The 24118-nt window shown below is 56.8% G+C and overlaps 1 protein-coding gene across 10 annotated transcripts in view; it reads left to right on the top strand.

The window, feature by feature from the left end:
* ARHGEF10L (Rho guanine nucleotide exchange factor 10 like) overlaps window positions 1-24118 on the top strand; it is a 159883-nt gene that overhangs the window by 58994 nt on the left and 76771 nt on the right. For 5 of the 10 annotated variants that reach the window (XM_070778012.1, XM_070778006.1, XM_070778017.1 and 2 more), the window contains 4 exons: window positions 7098-7189; window positions 8830-8913; window positions 17978-18150; window positions 23261-23377. In XM_070778012.1, coding sequence (XP_070634113.1) covers window positions 7098-7189; window positions 8830-8913; window positions 17978-18150; window positions 23261-23377 — 466 coding nt within the window. The remainder of the gene's footprint in view (window positions 1-7097; window positions 7190-8829; window positions 8914-17977; window positions 18151-23260; window positions 23378-24118) is intronic. The other 5 variants (XM_070778036.1, XM_070778030.1, XM_070778024.1 and 2 more) reach the window with 3 other exon arrangements.

The following is a 24118-nucleotide window of genomic DNA, read 5'->3' as shown; positions in this document are numbered from 1 at the left end:
TGTGATGGTCGGGGGTGGGGTCTCTCTCCTCCTGCAGGGTGGCTCCGTGGGGACAGGTGGTCTTCGCGGTGGTGGGGGGGTATTTTGTTTGCTGCTCGGTCCTCACAGCTTAGCGCGGAGCCCATCCAGGGCCGGTGCTGAAGGCATCCCCGTTGAATGAACGAGGGTTCCGATGGGCAGGGGGCAAGTAGGGTCTGCAGGGCAATTCTCAGTGTCTGTGAAAAGGAGCCCAAACTGTGCGGAGGCAGAATCTCTGAACCAGGCTCTGACTCGAGGCCAGCGGGGCGAGGGCGGGCCAGCGGGAAGGGAGGCCGCCAGCGGAGGCGCTGACCCGGCCGGTGCCGTGGGGCCAGCCGCCCCCTGAGCGCTCTGAGCTGTGCGTCTCCTCTCCCCGTGACGCAGCCCCAGGCAGCGGGGCCACCCGTTGTGCCCATTTTGCAGGTCAGAACTGAGGCTTAGAGCATTGAAGCAGTTTGCCCGAGATGTGGCCCAGCTGGTCAGTAGTGGGGCTGGAGCCCGTCTGACTGCAGAGCTATCCGTCAGTGCAGCCTGCGGCATCGGCCTTTCTGGTGCACTTTGAACCCCGTGAACTCAGGGCCTCCGTGAGCGCCCAGCACGGGTTTCTGGCTCCCTGTTTTCCTGGACGCAGGCTGCCTCTCACCCCTGAGCCCTCTGGATTTGTTTGCTTTTCTTGCCCGGTTTTGCTGTCATCCCCACAGCCCTCTGCTGCCTTGGCATTTCCTGTTGGCTCCCAGCCTGGCTGCAGGGACTCTTAGTGGCTCCTGGGGGCCCTGTCCTGCCCTTTCCTGGTTTATCCAGGCAAGATGGACTGTGCTGCCCACGGGCTGGCATCACCTGGGTGGGCCCAGTGGGATCGCGAGGATTCCCATGCGGGGGGCGGGGCAGGGTCAGAGAGGGATCGAAAGATGCTGCGCTTTGGCTTTGAAGACGAGGAGGGGCCACGAGGCAGGGCTGCTCCAGAGGCCGGAAGGAGACAGGGAATAGATTCCCCCTGAAAGCCCCCAAGGAGCCAGCCCCGCCAACACCTTGCTTCTGCCCCAGTGAAACGCTCTGTGGGTGCCTGACCTCTGTGGCCGCAGGATGATGCACCGGTGTTGTGCGAAGTTGCTGAGGGTGTGGTCGTTTGTCACAGCCGCAGCAGGAGACCAACGCAGCGGCCCTGGGAAGAGGGGCCGATTGTGGGTCCCCTAGTGCAGCCCGAGAGAGCCCTCACGGCTCCCAGGGGCTTGAGCAGCTGGCGGTGGCGCTGGGTTCACAGCCGGGGGGTGGGGGTCAGGCAGGGGCTCTGTCTGCTCTTCCTCCGGAGCCCCCTGCCCACCCAAGTCAGCTCTTCAGCCCCGTTCTCCACCCCTCCAGCCTGCCTCTCTGTACTGAGTGCCTGCCGCGTGCCAGGCACTGTGGTGACCAAGGCGGATAGTGCTGCCCCCGGGGTGCTGATGGGCGGTGCCTGGGTGCGCTTATCAGCTCTGGAGCCGCGTAATAATGGCCTGCACGTCTTCTGCACGTATTACTCACCAGGCCCTGTTCTAAGAGACTCGCCCGCCTCCATTAATCCTAAAGACACTCTGGTGGGGGCTCTGTCATCCCCGTTTTATAGGCGCAGAGAACACACGTCGTCAGCCCGAGGTCATGGAGCCGGGAGGAGGCAGAGCCTGGGTGGCACCCCATCGGCTTCCAGACCCTTCCAGCGTCAAGCTCTGCGCTCCCACAGGGATCTGGCTTCGATCTCGCCGGCCCTCCACATCCGGGACCCGGTCGTTGTCTGATCTGCCTAACCTTCCGTGTGGTCCCTGTGAAGCGGAGGCTGGATGAGACGTGAGGAACAGACACTGTCAGCGAGCTGCTCGCCTCACTCAGCGTCTCCGAGGGGTGCGGGTGTGTCCGGGGCGGCTCCAGGCCACCGAGGGGCCCTGCACCGGCCAACCGTTGCTCAGTGTTCCCTGGGGTGTTTGCCTTCTCCCTTTCTTTCTCTTGATTTCTTTTTTTGGTAATAGTCGTGCATATTTATTATAGAAAAGTTGGGAAGTACAGAAGATGACATACTAAGAGTGACCTTTAATTCTAGCACTGTGTGTTCCTGCTCGGCTTCTCTGCTGTGTATATGAAGTGCGTGCGCACACAGACACACACACAGACACACACACACATTTTATGGACCCATGGTTTTATTGCATGTGCTGGTTCCCGGCTCACCTTTTGATCTAATTACAGAGGGTGAGCGTTTTCCCACGGGAAGCTGTAGTCAGCACCCCACAAGGCTCTTGGCTTGCTAGGAGAGCTGTGTCTCTCTGGGGTGTGACCTCAGAGCAGATGTCAGGCAGGGGGTGCGTGCACCCCAGGGCAGAAGGCTGGGTCTGCGCAGTGGGACCAGGGTCGAGTGTTGAGAAGGCTCCCCGGGGGTCTTGGTACTCACCCCCAGTGAGGGCTGTCTTATAGACACCACGTTGGGGGCCCCTCCTCCGACTTCCCTGGGGGTTCTGCCCCTCTCTGTTCATTCCATGAGTGGAAGTGTGACCATGTGGGGGGCGGCACGGGACAGGAGGGCCCAGGACCCTCCCGTATGTGAGGTGTGGCCGGGCTGCGTGAAGAGATGAACGCGCGCAGGGACCCCGTGACTGGGGGGGTGGAGGGGAGGGGGGAGGGAAGTGGTGTCCTGGGCAGACCCTCTGCCGACAGGTCCTCTTCATCTACTCCTTCTTGGAACCCTAAGAGGGAGGTACTGCCGCCCCATTTCACAGATATGGAGACCGAGGCACAGGCTGGCACTAGCAGCTGGACATGTGTTATCACTCAACCCTCACGGCAGGAAGCAGAGCAGCTGTTCACCCTGTCGCACGGCAGCCCCGGGACGTTAAGCCGCTGTCCTGGTCTGCAGCCACGGGCGTAGCTGTGGTCTTATCCAGGGCTGCTGGCTCCGGAACGTGTGTGTCTTACCCCTTAAGTCTCAATCCCCAGTTCTCCACCCTGTCGGCACGTTGGAGCAGCAGGGAGCTTTGAATATGCGATCCCTGGGCCCCTCTGGACCAACAGGACGGAATCTCGGAGGCGGGGCCCGAGTCGAGTCTCAGGGGAGCTTCCCGGGGGACCACAGTGAGCGCGCTGGGAGCCTTCTGCCCAGGTGACTTCCAGGGGCCTCCTGGCGTTAATGTGCCACACGAGCTAGAAAATGGCCAGGCTGACACCTGGCAGCAGGCTTCACCCGGGCCAGCGGGGTTTGCCTTCTTCTGCGCCTCTTGGATTTCGGGATGGTGGGAGTGGTGCTGTTGGAGGGGCGTCTCTCCAGGGGGTGATGCCGGGAGTCGGGCCGCGTCGGGCAAGCCCCGCCACCCCAGCCCTCCCTGCCGTCTGCTGCAGACTGGGTGTGCTCGAGCCCTCATAAGGCTCATGTTATTCTGGTCTTTTCAGTCCCTAAAGGTGGAATTCTTTCCTCTTTCATATTTTTCATACCTTGTCCTGAAAAGGGCTTCCCCGATAGCTCAGTTGGTAAAGAATCCGCCTGCAATGCAGGAGACCGCGGTTCGATTCCTGGGTCGGGAAGATCCCCTGGAGAAGGGAAAGGCTACCCGCTCCAGTATTCTTGGGCTTCCCTTGTGACTCAGCTGGTTAAAGAATCTGCCTGCCATGCGGGAGACCTGGGTTCAATCCCTGGGTTGGAAAGATCCGCTGGAGAAGGGAAAGGTTACCCACTCCAGTATTCTGGCCTGGAGGGAAAAGGGCATCAGGAACACTGTGTGTGTGTGTGTGTGTGTGTGTGTGTGTGTGTCTAGGTGTGTGTGTGTGTGTGTGTGTGTGTCTAGGTGCCTGTCTGTGCCCAGCCAGCCAGGATCCTCAGATTGTACTCATCTCAGGGGTCTTCTCCCTGCCAACTCACTCTGTGTAGCCTCTGGAAAGGGACCCCGGGAATCTGCTGAGCAACTGGGCCCACCAGCAGAGAGGCTGGGGGCACTGCCATTCTCGGAGTGGGGCTGGGTTCCATCCCTGGTCAGGGAACTAGAGCCCCATGCCACAACTAAAGATCTTGAATGCCCTGTGCCCCAATTAAGACCTGGTGCAATCAGATAGATTTTAATTTAAAAATAATAAGTAAATGCATAAAATAGGCTGGGGGGGGCGGGGGAATCCGTCATCACTGAGTGTCCCCCGAGCGAAGGGACTGACGGAACGGGGCGACCAGGACAAAGCAGGTCCCTGCTGTCACAGGACACTCACCCCCTCGTCCAGGCTCATCCCCGGAGAGAGAGGAGGTGGGCTCAGAAGGCGCCTTGAGCCCCGAGGTGGCCTCCTAAGTCTGAACGCCGCCTTCGGGGCCTGGGAGGCCGCTCTTACCCGTCCCGCCTCCTCTTTCCCGCCCAGCCCCTCCTCTTCAGTTCCTCTCTGTGCACTTGGCTCCTCTCCTTGGCCTCTTTCCCGCCCAGCCCGTCCTCCTCTGTTCCTCTCTGTGCACTTGGCTTCTCTCCTTGGCCTCTTTCCCGCCCAGCCCGTCCTCCTCAGTTCCTCTCTGTGCACTTGGCTCCTCTCCTTTGCCTGCAGGTGACAGTGACCTCACCTTGTAAGACGGTGTCATCTAGTGGCTGGCCTTTCTGCACCTGCAGGCTGAGAGGCATTAGACGTGCAGGAAGCTCAGATAAGGGCGAGATAATTGGCCTCTTATTGCTTTTTTGTGGCTCTTTCATTATCTAAAACCTTTGCGGAGGCCCCAGGAGGCGTGTTTGCCCGCAGGGAGAATTAGATTTTGCTGCCAGGCAGCAGCGGGGAGGGGCTGGCCCTGGGTGGGCACAGGGTGGGTGGGGCATGGCTGTGGCACGCAGCCAGAAGGGCCAGGGCAGGTGAAGGCCCCCAGCCTCATCTCCTGCCACGCCCACTGCTTCCCTCGCCTGGGGGGTCTCTTCCCTCCCCCGCCTGGTGTGGGGGCAGCAGAGCTGGGGTCCAGGATAAGACTGTGCAGGTAAATGGCGGCTCTGGTGTTTGCTGGTCAGGTGATCTGGGGCAAGGTAACTGCCTATTCTGAACCTCACCTTTCTCATCTGTAAGATGGTCATAGTAGGACACGCACTTGTCCTCAAGCATTCTGCAGAGCCCTGGGTGCAGAGGAGATACTCCAACGTGCAGGGCAGGTGGGGTGGTGGTCTGTAGCCAAGCCTGGGAAGGCCTGTCCACCCACGGGCACCAGCCTCTTCCTTCCTTAGGGGCTCCTGGTCTCTCTGCTTCCTTCGGCCATGGGGACAGTCAGGGTAGGCGTGAAGGTGACTGTTAGACCCCGCTTCCCCACCCAGGAAGGCAGGACCGGTACCCTGGCAGCTGCTCAACAGAAGCCCGAGTCCAGACCAGCATCTGTAGCTGGGCCAGTGGCTTAGACCTACGCTGCCTTGCTCAGGGGCCACTAATCACATGTAGCTATTTAAATTACTTAAAACGAAATGAGACGAAAAAATAAGTTCACTGTGTTTTGGTAATGTGCAAAACAGGGGCTCATATTTTCAACCCAACCGTGGCTTTTAGTATGTCATAAAATATTTCCAGATCCATTCTAAAGCCATCTGACTTCACCCGCAAACACCCACATCCGTTCTCGATGTCATCTTTCGAAATTGTCCAGGGCCTGCTGTGTCCTCTAGTGGAGACGCCTGGGTGCTGGGTGTTACGATTCCTCCAGGACGGAGACTTGAACTTGTGTCTCTGACTCTATGTCTACGCTGAGTGCTCTTTCTCTCTTTCTGAAAAAACGGGTGGGAGAGTAGTCAAGCATGGGCTTTATTTTATTATTATAAAATATTTATTTTATTTACTTTTGGCTGTGTCAGGTCCTAACTGTGGCCCACAGGCTGTTTTTTTGTGGCACAGGCCTCTCTCTAGTTGGGATGGGTGGGCTCAGTGGTGGTGGCCCGTGGGCTTCGTTGCTCCTGGCATGAGGGATCTTAGTTCCCCGACCAGGGATCGAACCTGTGTCCCCTGTACTGGAAGGTGGATGCTTAATCCACTGAACCACCAGGGAAGTCCCCTGAGCTTGGGCTTTTAAAAAAACCGCAAGCAAACCCTTCCCACCTTGGGGTAGTTTCAGATTTGCGGAGACACTGTGAAGCAGGCAGGGCTGCACATACCCCCCCGCCCCGCACCCCCAGGGCTGACGTGCAACACGAGCACAGGCTACGCGTCAAAACCAAGAGATCAGCGTCGCCGCCTCACCACTCCCCGGACTTCTGACTTTACCTGAATCTCACTGTCTCTCTGCCTGCGCTCTTCTGTCCCGCGACCCACTCAGGGCTCACGTGGCGTTCAGTCGTCATTTACCCTGCTCTGCTCTGCGACACTTTCTGGGTTTTTGTTTGTTTCACGATCTTGAGAGAGTTGAGGTGTAATGGGCAGGTGTTTTATAGAAATGTCCCCCAGTCTGGGTTTGTCTGGTGTTTTTCTCACGATTCGCCTGGGGTTATGGGCTGGGGTCAGAGCCCCACAGGGCTGAGCACCCTGTCGTGTCATATCCGGGGACACAAGGCCTGTGTGGTGTCACTGGGGATGCTGTCTTGACTACTCGGTTACACTGGAGTCTGCTCTTTCCCCACTGCGTTCCCTTGGCGTCTCTCCTCCTAGGAAGCACATCTCTGGTCCAGCCCATCCTCAAGTGTGTGTGGGGATGAAGCCCTGCTTTCTGTGTGCAGTCTTTTGAAACTTTGCAGGTCCTTGTCATTCAGATGCAGCACTCCCCACCCCCAGTCATAGCCTCCGTTTTGTATGTGGAGACTGGGGACACGGAGATTCCCCCCAGGTCTGCCCTGGACGAGGAGAGTCAGGGTGCCCTGGCCAGGAGCGCATCTGATCCTTGTCAGTTATCACAGTGAATATGTTTGACCTTTATGCTCTTGTAAAGCAGCAGGTCGGCTTTGCAATGCCTTCTAAAGGTGAGGACGCCAAGGGGGGAAGGGGCTTGTCCGTGGCTGACCCAGCCGTGGCCTCCCCAGCCCTTCTGACTCCCAGCCTTGGGGGTGAGTGGCCCTGTCACCTGGTGAGGAGCTGCCCGAGGCTTCGAGGAGCCAGCTGTCTCGCCCTCCTGGCTCACGGCCCCGTTTCTCGGCCTGCAGGAGGCCGGCCGCCGTGAGCAATGGGGACGCTGTGGACGCAGCTTTCTCCGAGGTCCAGCGCTCCGGCTGGAGGCGGAAGAGTTCCCGTCGCAGTAAGTCCCCCTCCCTACCCTGCCCCCCAGGTCTCAGCCCCAGGAGGCTGGTGCCAGGAGAGCCCCCCTTCTCTAGGCCAAGGGAGCTGATTCGGGCTCATGCTCCCTGAGGGGCTGTCCTCGCTACATGGGCTTAGTGGCAGCTCTGAGGCAGACGGGCCACTGCCCACCCATGAGACTCGCCCCCTTTGCCACCCTGGAGCCATGGTCCCGGAGTAGATCACACATCCAGCTGTTCATCTGTCCCCTTCCCCCTCAAGCTCCTACAGGTCGATCTGGGTGGTGGGTGTTCCCCAGTGCCCAAGATGAGGGGATCCCTCTGACAGCAGTACCAGACACATGGGTGGGCTCTTACGGTGCAGAGAGCAGGTGCCAGGAGGAGGGTGGGAGCTGAGAGAGCCCATGAGGACCGAGGCAGAGTGCAGAGAAGCAGGCGTCAGGGCCAGAGTGTTCAGATTGAGGGCGAGGGGACCCCTGGCACCGGGGAAGCAGTGAGCCTTGGTGTGGTGGAGGGGAGGGTCTAGGGGAGAGCAGGGCCCGGTGAGGCTGCCATCTCCCCAGGTCCTCCCAGGGTGTGTGGGGGAGGCCTTGGAGGCCCTGCTTTCCCGAAGGTGCCAGGGAGACAGCCATGCGGCCATGTCTGCATTTCAGTCACATCACTGATACTCTGGGAGAAGGTAGTGGGCTGGAGGCTGTCCAGGGGAGGCAGGTGACATCTGGAGCTAGGGACCTGGAGAGAGGTGGGCAGGTCTGAGGGCCACTTTGGGGGCAGAATCTGTGTTGATGGGGAGGGGCAGTGAGGGTCCTACAGGGCTTTGGGGACCCTGTGACCACAGGAGGCAACACAGGAGGGAGGAACTTCAGAGTCCATCTGGCCCTCTGTTCCTGGAAGGCCTGTGGGGTGAGGACAGGCTCCCCTCAGGGGTGGGGGCTGGTTTTCCAAAGCCTCTCTCTGCAGGGCTGCACGTCCCTAAAGAGGGCAGAGACTGGGCACTCAATTTTAGGGGGCAAGACCTCTGTAAATATTCTGTTTTGGGAGCTACTAACATGGGCAGGGTGTGTCTACCCAGCAAAGTGTTAGGAGAATAGCATGCTCATTTGCTGATTTTTTTTTTTTTAACCAGTCAGGACCCCACTGGCTGAGTTTTGGGGGACTGTCCTTAACCCCACTCTCCAAATCCCATCATCCCCTGCTCCGTGCCATCCTGTGTACTCAGGGTGGCTGCCTTGCCCTCCCCCGCCGCTGGGTACCAGGTGACTCCTTTGGGGCAGTCCTGGGGGCCTGGGCGGCTGAAGAGGCTTCCGGGGCCCTGCCCGGGGCTGGGTCCGCTTCAGGTTCTCTGCAGGTGCGATCAGCCAGGTGCGCAGGCCTGCTGAAGCAGGCGGGGCTTCCGCAGCCTCTGGGAGGGCTCCTTGGAGGACTGGGGGCGGGAAGAGGCAGCTGTCCCAGTCTTCTGAGAGCAGTGGCCGGCGGGGGCTCCCCAGGGGCCGGGCTGCAGGCTGCTGGCCTGTCCGGGCCGCGGGGACGCGGGCGGGCGGAGCGAGCTGCCAGCTGGTGCAGTCCTGATGTCAGTCTGGCGGCCGCCTCCCGCCCGGCGCCACAACCTCATTCGTGCTCCCTCCCTGTCCTTCTCTCGCAGTCGAGCGGTTTACTTTCCCCGCCGTGGAAGAAGATGTGATTTACGACGACGTCCCCTGCGAGAACCTGGATGCCCAGCAGCCCGGTAAACCTCTTCTCTCTGGACAGAGTGGGGGACGGAGTGGGGAGGCGGGGCCTGGCCAGGGTCTCCTCCTGCACTTCCTGCCTGGCCCTACCCGGCGCATGGCCCCTCCTCCCTGTTTTTAAAAACTGCTGCAGTCAAACCGGGAAAGTGGGAGCCGGCTGCGGGCTGGCCGCCTGGGGCGGAGCTAGGGCTGCATGGGCGGGGCTAGGGCTGCATGGGGCGGGGTTGGGGCTGCATGGGTGGGGCTAGGGCTTCAGGCTAGGGCTTCAGGGGCGGGGTTAGGACTTCAAGGGGGCGGGGTTATGGATCCACGGGGGTGGGGTTAGGGCTCTATGGGCGGGGTTAGAGCTCCATGGGGGCGGGGTTAGGGCTCCATGGGAGCGGTATAGAGCTTCCAGGGGAATATTGGGGCTTCAGGGGGTGGGGTTTGGGCTTCTCTGGCAGCGGGTTGCTGGGTTGTGGATCCCCAACTGTGTCCGATTCTTTTCTAAGTCGTATCCCACTCTTTTGCAACCCTTATGGACTGTAGCCCTTCAGGCTCTTTTGTCCAGATTTTCTAGGCAAGAGTACTGGAGTGGGTTGCCCTTCCTTCTCCAGGAGATTTTCCAGACCCAGGGATCGAACCCGTGGCTCCTGCCACATTTCCAGCATTGCAGGCAGATTCTTTACCGCTGAGCCATTGGGTTCTGTGGATCCCCAGGCAAGTCATTCACTTCTCCGTGCCTCCATTCCTCCTGAATATGGGTTAATAGTTCAGACATCCCAGGGCTGTTGGAAATGACAGATTGTTAAAGCTGAATGCAGCAGGGAAGGCCTGGGAAAGCCTGGGCCCTGCTCTGAAGACAGGCCCCTGGTGGGCTGGGAAGGTGGGGAGATTGTGGCCACAGAGAGTGCACAGGGCAGAGAAGGGCCAGTCCTGCTGGCACAGGCCCACATGCTCACCTGGCTAGAAGGAGGACGATCCAGGGAGGAGGGGTATTTAACATCCATTCACCGTAAGAGCATCTTTGCTTGAACACGCCAGCGGCTCTTCATGGTTTGTCTCACGTAATTTGGTTTGAAACTTTGACTTACGCCATGTGTGTCTGTGTGTGTGTGTGTGTGTGTGTGTGTGTGTGTGTGTGTGCGTGTGTGCTCAGTCACTCTTTGAGACCTCATGGATTGTAAACCGCCAGGCTCCTCTGTCTGTGAAGTTTTCCAGCCAAGAATACTGGAGGGAGTTGCTATTTCTTACTCCAGGGGATCTTCCTGACTCAGGGCTTGAACCCACATGTTTTGCATGTCCTTCACTGGCAGGTGGGTTCTCTACCACTGCGCCACCTGGCAAGCCCCTTGACTCAGGGTCAGTTCAGTTCAGTTCAGTCACTCAGTCGTGTCCGACTCTTTACAACCCCATGAATCGCACCACGCCAGGCCTCCCTGTCCATCACAAACTCCCGGAGTTCACTCAGACTCAAGTCCATTGAGTCAGTGATGCCATCCAGCCATCTCATCCTCTGGCTTCCCCTTCTCCTCCTGCCCCCAATCCCTTCCAGCATCAGAGTCTTTTCCAATGAGTCAGCTCTTCGAATGAGGTGGCCAAAGTACTGGAGTTTCAGCTTCAGCATCATTCCTTCCAAAGAAATCCCAGGGCTGATCTCCTTCAGAATGGACTGGTTGGATCTCCTTGCAGTCCAAGGGACTCTCAAGAGTCTTCTCCAACACCACAGTTCAAAAGCATCAATTCTTTGGCGCTCAGCCTTCTTCACAGTCCAACTCTCACATCCATACATGACCACAGGAAAAACCATAGCCTTGACTAGACAGACCTTTGTTGGCAAAGTAATGTCTCTGCTTTTGAATATGCTATCTAGGTTGGTCATAACTTTCCTTCCAAAGAGTAAGCATCTTTTAATTTCATGGCTGCAATCACCATCTGCAGTGATTTTGGAGCCCCCCAAAATAAAGTCTGACACTGTTTCCACTGTTTCCCCATCTATTTCCCATGAAGTGATGGGACCAGATGCCATGATCTTCGTTTTCTGAATATTGAGCTTTAAGCCAACTTTTTCATTCTCCACTTTCACTTTCATCAAGAGGCTTTTTAGTTCCTCTTCACTTTCTGCCATAAGAGTGGTGTCATCTGCATATCTGAGGTGATTGATATTTCTCCCGGCAATCTTGATTCCAGCTTGTGTTTCTTCCAGTCCAGCGTTTCTCAAGATGTACTCTGCATATAAGTTAAATAAGCAGGGTGACAATATACAGCCTTGATGGACTCCTTTTCCTATTTGGAACCAGTCTGTTGTTCCATGTCCAGTTCTAACTGTTGCTTCTTGACCTGCATACAGATTTCTCAAGAGGCAGGTCAGGTGGTCTGGTATTCCCATGTCTTGAAGAATTTTCCACAGTTTATTGTGATCCACACAGTCAAAGGCTTTGGCATAGTCAATAAAGCAGAAATAGATGTTTTTCTGGAACTCTCTTGCTTTTTCCATGATCCAGCAGATGTTGGCAATTTGATCTCTGGTTCCTCTGCCTTTTCTAAAACCAGCTTGAACATCAGGAAGTTCACGGTTCAGGTATTGCTGAAGCCTGGCTTGGAGAATTGTGAGCATTACTTTACTAGCGTGTGAGATGAGTGCAGTTGTGCGGTAGTTTGAGCATTCTTTGGCATTGCCTTAGAATGCCATTGACTTAGGGTATTACTTCCTTATTCTCCAGTGGAGGAAGCTACAGAGGCAGGGCTGGGATTTGAACCTGGGTCATTTTGACTCCAAGTCCAGTGCTCTGTCCCTTCACTCCAAAGGATTTGGATGGCATTTTATGACAGATGAAGCACAGTTGCTCCCCCTGTTCAATCAACCTGAGAGATTGGTTGGGTAGGGCCTATGGCTCCAGTTGACAGTCACATCAGAGAGGGTTAAGCCACCAGCCCCAGATCACACAGCCAGAATTCGAATAGACATCTGTTTGGTCCTGCTTTTTCTACAACACGATTCTGCCTGTCTTCAGGGGCTTCCCATCTCAAGCCCCTGCATTTGAGGAGCACCCATTCCCTGGAAAATTCCATGGATGGAGGAGCCTGGAAGGCTGCAGTCCATGGGGTTGCTAAGAGTCAGACATGACTGAGCAACGTCACTTTTCACTTTTCACTTTCATGCATTGGAGAAGGAAATGGCAACCCACTCCAGTGTTCTTGCCTGGAGAATCCCAGGGACGGGGGAGCCTGGTGGACTGCTGTCTACCAGATCAGATCAGTTGCTCAGTCGTGTCCAACTCTTTGCGACCCCATGAATTGCAGCACGCCAGGCTTCCCTGTCCATCACCAACTCCCAGAGTTCACTCAGACTCATATCCATCGAGTCAGTGATGCCATCTAGCCATCTCATCCTCTGTCGTCCCCTTCTCCTCTTGCCCCCAATCCCTCCCAGCATCAGAGTCTTTTCCAATGAGTCAACTCTTCACATGAGGTGGCCAAAGTACTGGAGTTTCAGCTTTAGCATCATTCCTTCCAAAGAAATCCCAGGGCTGATCTCCTTTAGAATGGGCTGGTTGGATCTCCTTGCAGTCCAAGGTATTCTCAAGGGTCTTCTCCAACACCACAGTTCAAAAGCATCAATTCTTTGGTGCTCAGCCTTCTTCACAGTCCAACTCTCACATCCATACATGACCACAGGGAAAACCATAGCCTTGACTAGACAGACCTTTGTTGGCAAAGTAATGTCTCTGCTTTTGAATATGCTATCTAGGTTGGTCATAACTTTCCTTCCAAAGAGTAAGCATCTTTTAATTTCATGGCTGCAGTCACCATCTGCAGTGATTTTGGAGCCCAGAAAAATAAAGTCTGACACTGTGTCCACTGTTTCCCCATCTATTTCCCATGAAGTGATGGGACCAGATGCCATGATCTTCGTTTTCTGAATGTTGAGCTTTAAGCCAACTTTTTCACTCTCAACTTTCACCTTCATCAAGAGGCTTTTGAATTCCTCTTCACTTTCTGCCATAAGGGTGGTGTCATCTGCATATCTGAGGTTATTGATATTTCTCCCAGCAGTCTTGATTGCAGCTTGTTTCTTCCAGTCCAGCATTTCTCACGATGTACTCTGCATATAAGTTAAATAAACAGGGTGACAATATACAGCCCTGACGTACTCCCTTTTCTATTTGGAACCAGTCTGTTGTTCCATGTCCAGTTCTAACTGTTGCTTCCTGACCTGCATACAAATTTCTCAAGAGGCAGATCAGCTGGTCTGGTATTCCCATCTCTTTCAGAATTTTCCACAGTTTATTGTGATCCACACAGTCAAAGGCTTTGGCATAGTCAATAAAGCAGAAATAGATGTTTTTCTGGAACTCTTTTGCTTTTTCCATGATCCAGCGGATGTTGGCAATTTGATCTCTGGTTCCTCTGTCTTTTCTAAAACCAGCTTGAGCATCAGGAAGTTCACGGTTCACATATTGCTGAAGCCTGGCTTGGAGAATTTTGAGCATTACCTTACTAGTGTGTGAGATGAGTGCAATTGTGGGGTAGTTTGAGCATTCTTTGGCATTGCCTTTCTTTGGGATTGGAATGAAAACTGACTTTTTCCAGTCCTGTGGCCACTGCTGAGTTTTCCAAATTTGCTGGCATATTGAGTGCAGCACTTTCACAGCATCATCTTTCAGGACCTGGAACAGCTCAACTGGAATTCCATCACCTCCACTAGCTTTGTTCATAGTGATGCTTTCTAAGGCCCACTTGACTTCACATTCCAGGATGTCTGGCTCTAGGTGAGTGATCACACCATCGTGATTATCTGGGTCATGAAGATCTTTTTTGTACAGTTCTTCTCTGTATTCTTGCCATCTCTTCTTAATATCTTCTGCTTCTGTTAGGTCCATACCATTTCTGTCCTTTATCGAGCCTATCTTTGCATGAAATGTTCCTTTGGTATCTCTGATTTTCTTGAAGAGATCTCTAGTCTTTCCCATTCTGTTGTTTTCCTCTATTTCTTTGCATTGATCGCTGAAGAAGGCTTTCTTATCTCTTCTTGCTATTCTTTGGAACTCTGCATTCAGATGCTTATATCTTTCCTTTTCTCCTTTGCTTTTCACTTCTCTTCTTTTCACAGCTATGTGTAAGACCTCCCCAGACAGCCATTTTGCTTTTTTGCATTTCTTTTCCACGGGGATGGTCTTGATCCCTGTACAATGACATTGTACAATGTCACGAACCTCATTGCATAGCTCATCAGGCACTCTATCTATCAGACCTAGGCCCTTAAATCTATTTCTCACTTCCACTGTATAATCATAAGGGATTTGATTTAGGTCATACCTGAATGGCCTAGTGATTTTCCCTACTTTCTTCAATTTAAGTCTGAGTTTGGCAATAAGGAGTTCATGGTCTGAGCCACAGTCAGCTCCCGGTCTTGCTTTTGCTGACTGTATAGAGCTTCTCCATCTTTGGCTGCAAAGAATATAATCAATCTGATGTTGGTGTTGACCATCTGGTGATGTCCATGTATAGAGTCTTGTCTTGTGTTGTTGGAAGAGGGTGTTTGCTATGACCAGTGCATTTTCTTGGCAAAACTCTATTAGTCTTTGCCCTGCTTCATTCCATATTCCAAGGCCAAATTTGTCTGTTACTCCAGGTGTTTCTTGACTTCCTACTTTTGCATTCCAGTCCCCTATAACGAAAAGGACATATTTTTTGGGTGTTAGTTCTAAAAGGTCTTGTAGGTCTTCATAGAACTGTTCAACTTCAGCATCTTCAGCGTTACTGGTTGGGGCATAGACTTGGATTACTGTGATATTGAATGGTTTACCTTGGAAACGAACAGAGATCATTCTGTCATTTTTGAGATTGCATCCAAGTACTGCATTTCGGACTCTTTTGTTGACCATCATGGCTACTCCATTTCCTCCGAGGGATTCCTGCCCGCAGTAGTAGATATACTGGTCACCTGAGGGGTCGCACAAAGTCGGACACAACTGCAGTGACTTAGCGGCAGCAGCAGCAGTCTGACGGGGCAGCCGTAACTATGCTGGGAGCGTATGCTCCAACGGGGGACAAGGCAAGGCCCAGGGTCCCTGGAGGCACACTCCTGACACCCGTCCCAGCAACTGGGAGGCTGGGCCTGTGATCCGTGCATCACTGAGCAAGCTGATCCCTGGAGGAGCCCGGAACCCTTTCCTGCTTATGGCTCTCTCGGATCTGGAAGAGTGGGAAAGGGTGGGTATAGGAAGGTGCCCGAGCTGGGAGAGCTGAGTGGCCTGAGGCCATTATTTGGCCCCTTTGGGCTGTTCTCCCTCCTGAATCCAATCAAGCCAGTCATTACTTGGTCACAGTCTTCGCTGGGCGCCCCTGTGTGGGGATATGGCATGTCCTGCAGTTTACTCTGAGATGGGCAGGACAGCTCCAAGCCTGCAAACTGAGGACCGGGGTCCCTGCCCTGGGACACCCGCTCTCTCTCGAGGCTGTGGCCGGCCCTCAGCAGGTGCACCCCACAGGAAGCGCTCTTGCTGTGTGCGTCATACCAGCCAAGGCCCAGCAATGCTCTGCGTGGCCTGTGGGCTCCGTGGGCCCTGCATGGGGAGGGTGTCCACTGTGGTGCAGACCACACAGGCAGGGGACACACAGCCCTGGGTTCTGACCCGGGCGCTGCCACTGACTCGGGCACACGTTCTGTGCTTTGGGCTTCGGCTTCTTCACATGAAATCAGAATGTCCCCCTGAGCTTGTAGGACTTCGGGGAGGGTGGCAGCACAGAACTTCTGCCTAACCTCTCGGGGCCCGTTCGCTGCATCTGTAAAATCGGGCAGTGCTAGCTGCCTCCTGGGGTTGCCGTGAGGACACCACGAGGGGGCTGATGCGGAGCTCTGAGCGGGTGGCAGTGAGTGCTTTGAAACAGGCCGTGATCTTGAGCGTTAGTGAAGCCCGAGGTGCTGGCCGGGGCTGGAGGTGGGGAAGCAGACCTCTGTGAGGCCCCTGAAGACTCAGGGATTTGGTGACTCTGTCTCCACTGGAGACAGTGTTTCTCAACGAGCCTGGGGATTGTGAGCATGGCCTCTGTGGAAGGCAGCACGGTGGGTGGATGGAGCCCCCTTCCCGCTCACTGCCTGACTTGGGGCTCCGTTGGTCTCGTTTGTCTGATAGAAGGAGGTGGTAGTTCCGGGCCCCAAGGACCGTTGGGAGGACCTGGCATGTAGCTGTAGGTGGCCAGGCCTAGAAGTGAGGGGAAGTGGGTGCCTCGTGGTTCCTGCTCCGGGGCGCCCCAGGAACTGAGCTCTGCCCTTTGGCTCATGGGTCTTGGAGCCTCTGCTGCAGTAACGGGACAGTCACCCCAGGAAAGGCCACAGCCTGGTCTCTAGCCGCTCGACTCTCTGGAGACACTGGTCACTATTATGTTTTGCTGAAAAAATAACTCTGTGCTCCCTCCTGATCCTGGGAGCAGAGTCTCCAGCTAAGCCCGGTGTATCTGTTCTGCTCTTTGGCTGACAGTCTCGCCAGAGCCCTCACCCCCAGCTGCCCTGTGTTGGGAGGTGGAGGCTTGGGGTCAGTGCGGAGACACTCAAGCTCACCCAGAGCCCCCATGAGTCAGGACCAGCTGCTCTTTGCTGGGTGCCTGCCATGTACCAGGCTCTTGGCTAAGGGCTTTTCATCTCTGTTTTTTATTTCCTTCACCTTTCAGCTTATTATTATCCCCATTTTGCAGAGACAGCTCTGAAAACCAAAGTTCTCAGCTCTTCAGTATGCGTGGTTTTTGAGCAGATTTTTTTTTTTTTTTTTAATTTAAAACCCATCCCAGTGCCCTTTCTTCTGAGTAGACAGCAAGCATTTTCACCTTCGTGCGGTTCTGGGAGTCTGGTCTCACCTTTGCGAGGCCTGTGGTTTAGTTATTCTCTAGGTAACAGCCCAGGACGTGAACCCCATCAGTGAAGTGGAGGCTAGGCTGGGACCCTGGGTTCTGGGCCCAGGAAAGTGGATTTCCCGTCTTGGAAGCAGCATCTCAAACCCGCGTTTACAGGGGCCACAGAGGGCCCAGCCCTGATGTCGCCTGTCCCTCCAGGCCAAAGGACTCCCAGGTCTCTGTCGCCCAGTTTCCCGTGAGTCAGTGGAAGAAGAGGGAACACTCCTGGACGCTGGGCCAGGCGCGCCCCCTACTGGGCCGTCCTGGAGCCTCACGGGGAACTCAGATCTGGGGCGAGGGACCCCAGTCATTCAGTGGTCCAGACCATCTTCACTGCCCGCGTGCCCCCCAAGGGTGCTGGGGCCAGAGCTGAGGGCCTGAGTCAGGACTGGGTCCTAGGTCTTCTCTTTTCCACTAAAAAATGCCAGAGAGGCCAGGATGAGCGCTCAGATCCTGGAAAGGTGACACCCATAGGGGGAAGCAATTTATTTTTTAACTTTGGTTTTCTGTTGGAGCAGAGTTGATGAACAATGTGTTAGTTTCAGGTGTACAGCAAAGCGATTCAGTTACACATGCACATGTATCGGTTCTTTCCCACTTTCTTTTCCCGTTTCGCTTATTAAAAAGTGTTGAGCAGAGTTCTCTGTGCAATAGGGCTTCCCAGTGACTCAGCGGTAAAGAATCTGTCTGCAGTACAGGAGACGCAGGCTTGATCCCTGGGTTGGGAAGGTTCCCTGGAGAAGGAATAGGCTACCCACTCCAGTTTTCTTGCCTGGGAAATCCCATGGACGGAGGAGCCTACATAGTCCTTGGGGTCTCAAAGAGTCGGACACAACTCAGGGCCGGAGCACACACGTCTCTGCTGTGCGGGAGGTCCGTGTTGGTTCCCTGTTTTACATACAGCCGTGTGTACATGTTCCGGACTCCCAATCTGTCTCCCCCGCCAGGAGGATGTTGTTGAGCCTGTTATGTGCCAGGCTCATTTCTTGTGCTTTTCTGCATTTTTCACGCCCTTCTCACTCTGTGGGGTGGATGTCGTATTCTCCTTGCCCCCCGCTTATGGACCAGGAAGCAGAGCTGGAGGTCCACCCTGACTGGCCCCCCGCAGCCGCCTGCCCCCCTGAGTTCAGAATCTGGGTCTGCTGGGCTTGGCCTCAGGACCTCTGCTCACCAGCCTCGTCTCTTGGCCAGCAGAGGCGGAGAGGAACCAGCCCTACGAGGATGCGCGCCAGGACAGGGCGCCCCAGGAGCCGGAGGACCTAGGCTGGAGCTCCAGCGAGTTCGAGAGCTACAGCGAGGACTCGGGAGAGGAGGCCAAGCCAGAGGCAGAGCCCACCAAGCACCGAGTGTCCTTCCAGCCCAAGGTGAAGGGTGGGGGTATCTGTCACCCCAGCCGCAGGCCCCCGAGAGCCGGGTGGTGAGGGCCAAGGCTGAGACTTGTAGCTAAGCCTCAGTGACTCCCAGGAGTGTGTGGTGAGAGAGGGAACAGTGGCCCGGGTATCTCACCCGTGTTGCTGGTTGGCCACGGCACACCCTGTACTGAGAATGGGTGTGGTCAGTGCCTGCGGCAGACCCAGCAACTGATAAGGATGCTCACGAACTCAGATCTGGCTTCAGAATCGTCCTCATCGCCACGCTTGGGCAGCCTAGCTGATGGACTGACACATGCACAGTGGTGCAGAGCCCGCCTGCCAGTGCCGGAGACACAAGAGCCGCAGGTTCCGTCCCTGGGTCGGGAAGATCCCCTGGAGGAGGGCATGGCAACCCACTCCAGTGTTCTTGCCTGGAGAACCCCAGGGACAGAGGAGCCTGGCGGGCTGCGGTCCATGGGGTTGCACAGAGTTGGACACGACTGAAGCGACTTAGCACATACGTGGATCAATTCAACTCTGCTTCTCAGATCAGTCCTAGACCCCATAGCCCTCTGCCCTGGGGAGGTGACCAAGCGGGCTGAGACAGAGCTGCCAGAGGGCTTCTTTTCCAAAGCCTTTCAGAGTGCCAGCCGCGCGTTGGTAGCTTCTGGTGTTCCCTCCTGGAACGCAGTTCCTGCTGCTGACTTCACGGAAGGAGCCACGGAAGCCAAGAGGGTGGACTGCCCGGCTCCCCCTCCCCTGCGACAGCCTTGCCCGTCCTATCTGTTCTGTGCTGCTGTTCGGTCCCCAGGTCGTGTCTGACTCTGTGTGACCCCATGGACGGGCTGTAGCCTGCCAGGCTCCTCTGTTCTATAGGACCCACTGAAAGGCACACTGTATCCACGCTGAGATTTGGGATTTAATGGGAGCCGCTTCTCTGAGACAGGCCTGCCCAACCGGAGGTGACTGGGTCCCTCGCAGGTTCCTTTTCGGAAAAGACCGGAGCAGGCAGGTGGGCTGAGGTGTTAGCGAGTCCTGCCCACAGGGAGGGCAGGGACCAGGCAGGGTCCTCAGGCCTGGGCTGGATTATGGGTGGTGTCCAACTCCATGTTCCAGAGTGCCTCCCGCCCCTTTCCCAGTTTGGGGATCCCCTAGGGGAGAGGGGTGCAGGCCAGAGCAGCACCCACACCTGGGAGTCTTCAGACAGACTTTATTGAGATGAAGAGGGCGCCCCAGTCCTCGGGAAGCCAGGGCCTGAGCACGTGACCCCTGGGCCCCAGTCTCCTCAGACTTTATTGAGATGAAGAGGGCGCCCCAGTCCTCGGGAAGCCAGGGCCTGAGCACGTGACCCCTGGGTCCTGGTCTCCTCAGACTTTACTCAGATGAAGAAGGCGCCCCAGTCCTCGGGAAGCCAGGGCCTGAGCAGGGGTCCCCTGGGCCCCGGTCTCCTCTTGGCCAGTCCCCTCGGCAGGGCCACAGAAAGCGGCCTTGGCCTCTTGCTAACAGAGAAGTCAAGCATCTCTGGCACCTCTTAGGGTGCTGGTGGGGTCCGGGGGCAGGAAGACCCAACCCAGGCTCCGGCAAACCGTGTGCTCTAGGAGGAGACGCCAAGTCCGAAATGGTTTGTCATAAATGAAGGAAAACAGGCCTTTCTGTCAACATGAGCCCGCGTTCCTATGGCTGCCTGCCTGACGCAGGTGGGATTGGATGGGCCTGATCACAGGAGGCTTCCAAGGGAGGTGGCTGGGAGCCGGGGGGCAGGAGCCGGAGGAGAAGGGGGTCCCTGGTGGGAGGAATGGCCCAGGCGAGAGCTGGGGAACAGGCCCCTTCCTGCTTCTGCGCTTTCAAGGTGTGAAGCCGCTGTGCCCCAAGGGGAGCCTCCTGAGAGGAGGGTGGGCCCTGTGTGCCCAGCGCAGCTCTGGAGAGTGCGGGCAGGTGGGACTCCAGGCCTGGGCCAGTCCTTGTCCTAAGCCTCTGGCTGTCCCTCCGAGTCCCCCGTGGCCACGTTCCTGGCCCCCTGCCTTCTTGCTGGGGACCAAGAGGGAAGCGTTGGGCCCTGTCTGGGCAGGAGGCGAGGAATGTGGAGTTTGGCCTCTCCCATGGGCATCGGGATCACGGGGGCAGGTGGTTGAACTTGCAGACACTGGGGCCTCACTCCCAGCTCCAGGGCTGGATGGGGCCTGGCCACCTGCTTTTTAACAGCCCTTGGTCCCCAGGGGTGGCAGGGGGGCCCACAGAGAGCTCTGAGAAACGCTGGGAGAGCCCTCAGCTTGGCCTGGCCCCAGGTGGGCCCCGGGGGGCTGCCTGTGGGGCTGTGTCCCGCACCCCCTCCAGCTCCTCCTCAGCACACACGGGGGGCTGCCTGTGGGGCTGTGTCCCGCACCCCCTCCAGCTCTTCCTCAGCACACACGGGGGGCTGCCTGTGGGGCTGTGTCCCGCACCCCCTCCAGCTCCTCCTCAGCACACACGGGGGGCTGCCTGTGGGGCTGTGTCCCGCACCCCCTCCAGCTCCTCCTCAGCACACACGGGGGGCTGCCTGTGGGGCTGTGTCCCGCACCCCCTCCAGCTCCTCCTCAGCACACACGGGGGGCTGCCTGTGGGGCTGTGTCCCGCACCCCCTCCAGCTCCTCCTCAGCACACACGGGGGGCTGCCTGTGGGGCTGTGTCCAGCACCCCCTCCAGCTCCTCCTCAGCACACACGGGGGGCTGCCTGTGGGGCTGTGTCCCGCACCCCCTCCAGCTCCTCCTCAGCACACATGGGGGGCTGCCTGTGGGGCTGTGTCCTGCACCCCCTCCAGCTCCTCCTCAGCACACAGACGGCGAGGCAGCCTTCTTGGAATTTCTTACCGTGAGGACTTCTTCCCTGGCCTTGGGCACGGCCCACCTGCTCCCTGAAGAGCAGGTCCCTGCAGATGGTGGAGGGCTTTTCCTCTGACACCCACCTGCCCAGGCGCCCCCCCGCCAAGCCCCTCCTGACCTGCGGGGGCGCATCTGCCCCCACGCCTTGCACGGCAGCCGCTGCTCTGCTTGCCTGCGTGCTGTGCGCTCCGGGGCCTCGGACAGCAGAGATGGGCTGTGTCGGGTCCTGCCCTCAGAGACTGACGGGCCTGGCACCCTGTGCAGCTGTGAAAGAACCAGGGGAGCCCCTTCTGCAGGGGTCTGGCCAGGCCAACCCTCCGCGGGCGGACTTTTGCCAAAGAGAACGACTGAGGGTCTGCAGAGGGACGCCTCAGCAGCCCCTGACCAGACCTAAGCGGAAGCCTGGTCCAGGTTCGCGAGGGCCACGGTCAGTGGGAGGTGCCTTTTCCAGCTGTGAAATGAGCTGCACTGAACGTTTTTCTGACTGGGACTTCTTCATAATTAAGGTGACCGTGGTCTGGCCGTCAGAGGCCTGGGCGGCAGAGCCAGCTGGGAGCTCAGCTGGTTGACTCCGATCTGGCCGCTGCAGTTGACCTAGTCCTTCTGACCCTCGGGGTCAGAGAGGCGGAGGCCCGGGGCCTTCAGGATTGTGTCACGTCAGTCTTTTTTGCAGATGCAACAGGACTCCAGTTTTTTTGGAGTCTGAGTAACTCTCAGGACTTTCCCTGTCCCGCTACTTTGCATATCAATAGCGAACCTTTGCCCAGTGTGGTACAGCTTATGGAGCAGTTTCATTTATTGTTCCTGAGACCTCAGAGTGGTTTGTATATCATTTGCTTTAAGAATCTCATTAAAAAAAGAGTCTCATTTTGTTAGGATCAGAGAACCTGAGCAACAGAACCTCAGAGAGGTTAAATGATGTGGTGAAGGCCACGCACCCGTAAGTGGTAGAACCCCAACTCAGCATCACATTGGGTTGGAAAGAAAATACCGTGTCCATTCATCCATCCATCCATCCATCTGTCCATCCGTCCATCCAGCCAACTGTCCATCCATTCAACAAACATTGGGCACTTGGTATTTGAGAGACAGTCCAAGAGCACTAGCTTCCATTAGTCTGAACGCACTGAGCTCTAGGTTCTGTCTGCTTTGTCTGTTTAACCTTAATGATACTGTGAGCTGGGTTCTATGGCCACTTCACCTGCGAGGAAGCTGTCACTCAGCGAGGTAGAGACTCTGCAGCTGGTGAGCGGGAGCAGAGGTTTGAGAGTAGCCTCCCTGCCTCTCGTTCATGCTTTTGTTCCCTCTGCTTGTCTGCTTTCCTGTAAGCTCCAGTCTTGGTCGTCTCTGTCCCTTGCCAAATGCCACCCTTGCTCTGTAGTTCATGCGTTTGAGTGGCTGTCTGTTCGTGCATCTCTGCCCATCTCCCCAGATAGTACGAAGCCAGTCAGCCCCTGTCCTTCCATCCAGTCGCCCGCCCCTTCCTCCCCGAGCTGTTCCTCCCTCTGTCCGTCCACCCTTCCTCCAAGAGACTGGCTCCAGCCAGTTCGTCCTAGCTCGTAAGAACTCGAGAACCAAATGTGCGCATCCCTTCCCAGCCTCACGCTCAGTGACGTCACATCGGCAGCCTGAAAATGTCCGTGGCGCGTGTGTTCCCACCAGGAAATACGACAGAGCAGGGCGCTCGTTCCTGGAGAACCATGGGTTGACTGTCTGCCAGCATAGCACTGCTTCCGTCCACTCACTAATCCATCCACGCCTTTATTCATTTACGACTGTCTGTCTGTCCCTCTACCCATTTGCCCAGGTGTAGAATCATCCAGTCATCTGTCCATCCATTCATCCGTGGGCCTGTCCATCTACCATCTGTCTGTCGCCCACCCAGCCAGACACCTACCACCCTTCCATCTCAGAAACTCACCGAGAGCTTCCTATGTCAGGAGCCCCACGCTGGGCCCCCCGGACGGGGAGATAACGGAGACACAGCTCTTGTCCTCTGAGCGCTGGGAAGGGGCCTGGGCTGTTCCCCGCGCCCTGCCCCCAGCTCCTGAGCCCCGACCCCCAGCTGGCTTGCGTGTCAGGCTGGACGCTGCTGGAGCTGACCCCAAGCAGCAGCCCACTGGTCCCCAGGCCCCCATCCCGCTGCCCCATGCTGTCTCTCCGCTGCCTCACCCGAGTCTCCTTTCTCCTCTGTCGCCGTGTCTGGTCTGCTGCCTGCCCTGCCCCTCACCTGCTCCTTCTGCTTGGCCGCCTGGGGCTCCAGCTTTCTCCAGACCTGACTAGGCTAAAGGAGAGATGCGTCAGGACTAAGAGAGACATCCTGGCTCTAAGAGTCGGGGGGAGAGACATGCAGGAGCTGAAGCACAAGTGCGATTGTAAGGTACTGTCTGCCTGTCCCACCGAGTCTGGGGGTGCCCAGGGGCCTTTCCTGCTGCTTCGGGGGCTGCAGAAGGTGGGATGCCTCGAGCCCCGGGCCCTGTCGGCGCCTCGCACCAGTTGCCTTGGCTGACGCTGCCGGCTGGCTTGCTCCTGTCCACGTCCTCGCCTTTCTTTCTCCCCACCCTTCAGTGACCCCTTATCTGTCTATGGGAATTCCTGGGTGGGCTCTCAAGCTTCAGGGCCCTCAGAATCCCTTGGGTGCTTTGAAAAACACACATTCCTGAGCTCCACTCACAAAGAGCCTGATTCTGCCAATCTGGGTCAAGGCCTGGGAGTCTGCAAATGGGATGACTCTGGCTAGGTGGGTCTGGGTCACACCTTGCAAAGTGTGACTGTTGGTGATGTTTAACATCCCTCCCCCTCTGAGCTGTTCAGAGAGCCCCGGGGTTAGGAGGCCAGAGTGAGAAGCCTCAGCGCCACTTCTTCACTGGGACTCCTGCTTCAGTGGGCTCTATTCACTGAGCAGCTACTGTGCGCCGTGGGCCCTGCAGGCCTGCATCTGAGTCCCAGTTCCGCCCCTGGCTCACCATGTGGTCCCAGGCAGGCCTCTTGACCTCTCTGAGCTTCGGGTTCCTTGCCTGTGAGGTGGTGGCAGTAAGAGAGCCGGTCCCCGGGGGATGTGAGCTCATATCTGTCCTGCGCTCAGTGCTGCGCTGGGCGCCACCCCAGAGCTCAGAGCGCA

This window comes from Bos indicus, chromosome 2 (assembly GCF_029378745.1).
Source record: "Bos indicus isolate NIAB-ARS_2022 breed Sahiwal x Tharparkar chromosome 2, NIAB-ARS_B.indTharparkar_mat_pri_1.0, whole genome shotgun sequence".
Lineage (NCBI taxonomy): Eukaryota > Metazoa > Chordata > Mammalia > Artiodactyla > Bovidae > Bos > Bos indicus.
The sequence above is the reverse complement of the archived record's forward strand: the minus strand, read 5'-3'. Positions and strand labels throughout refer to the sequence as shown.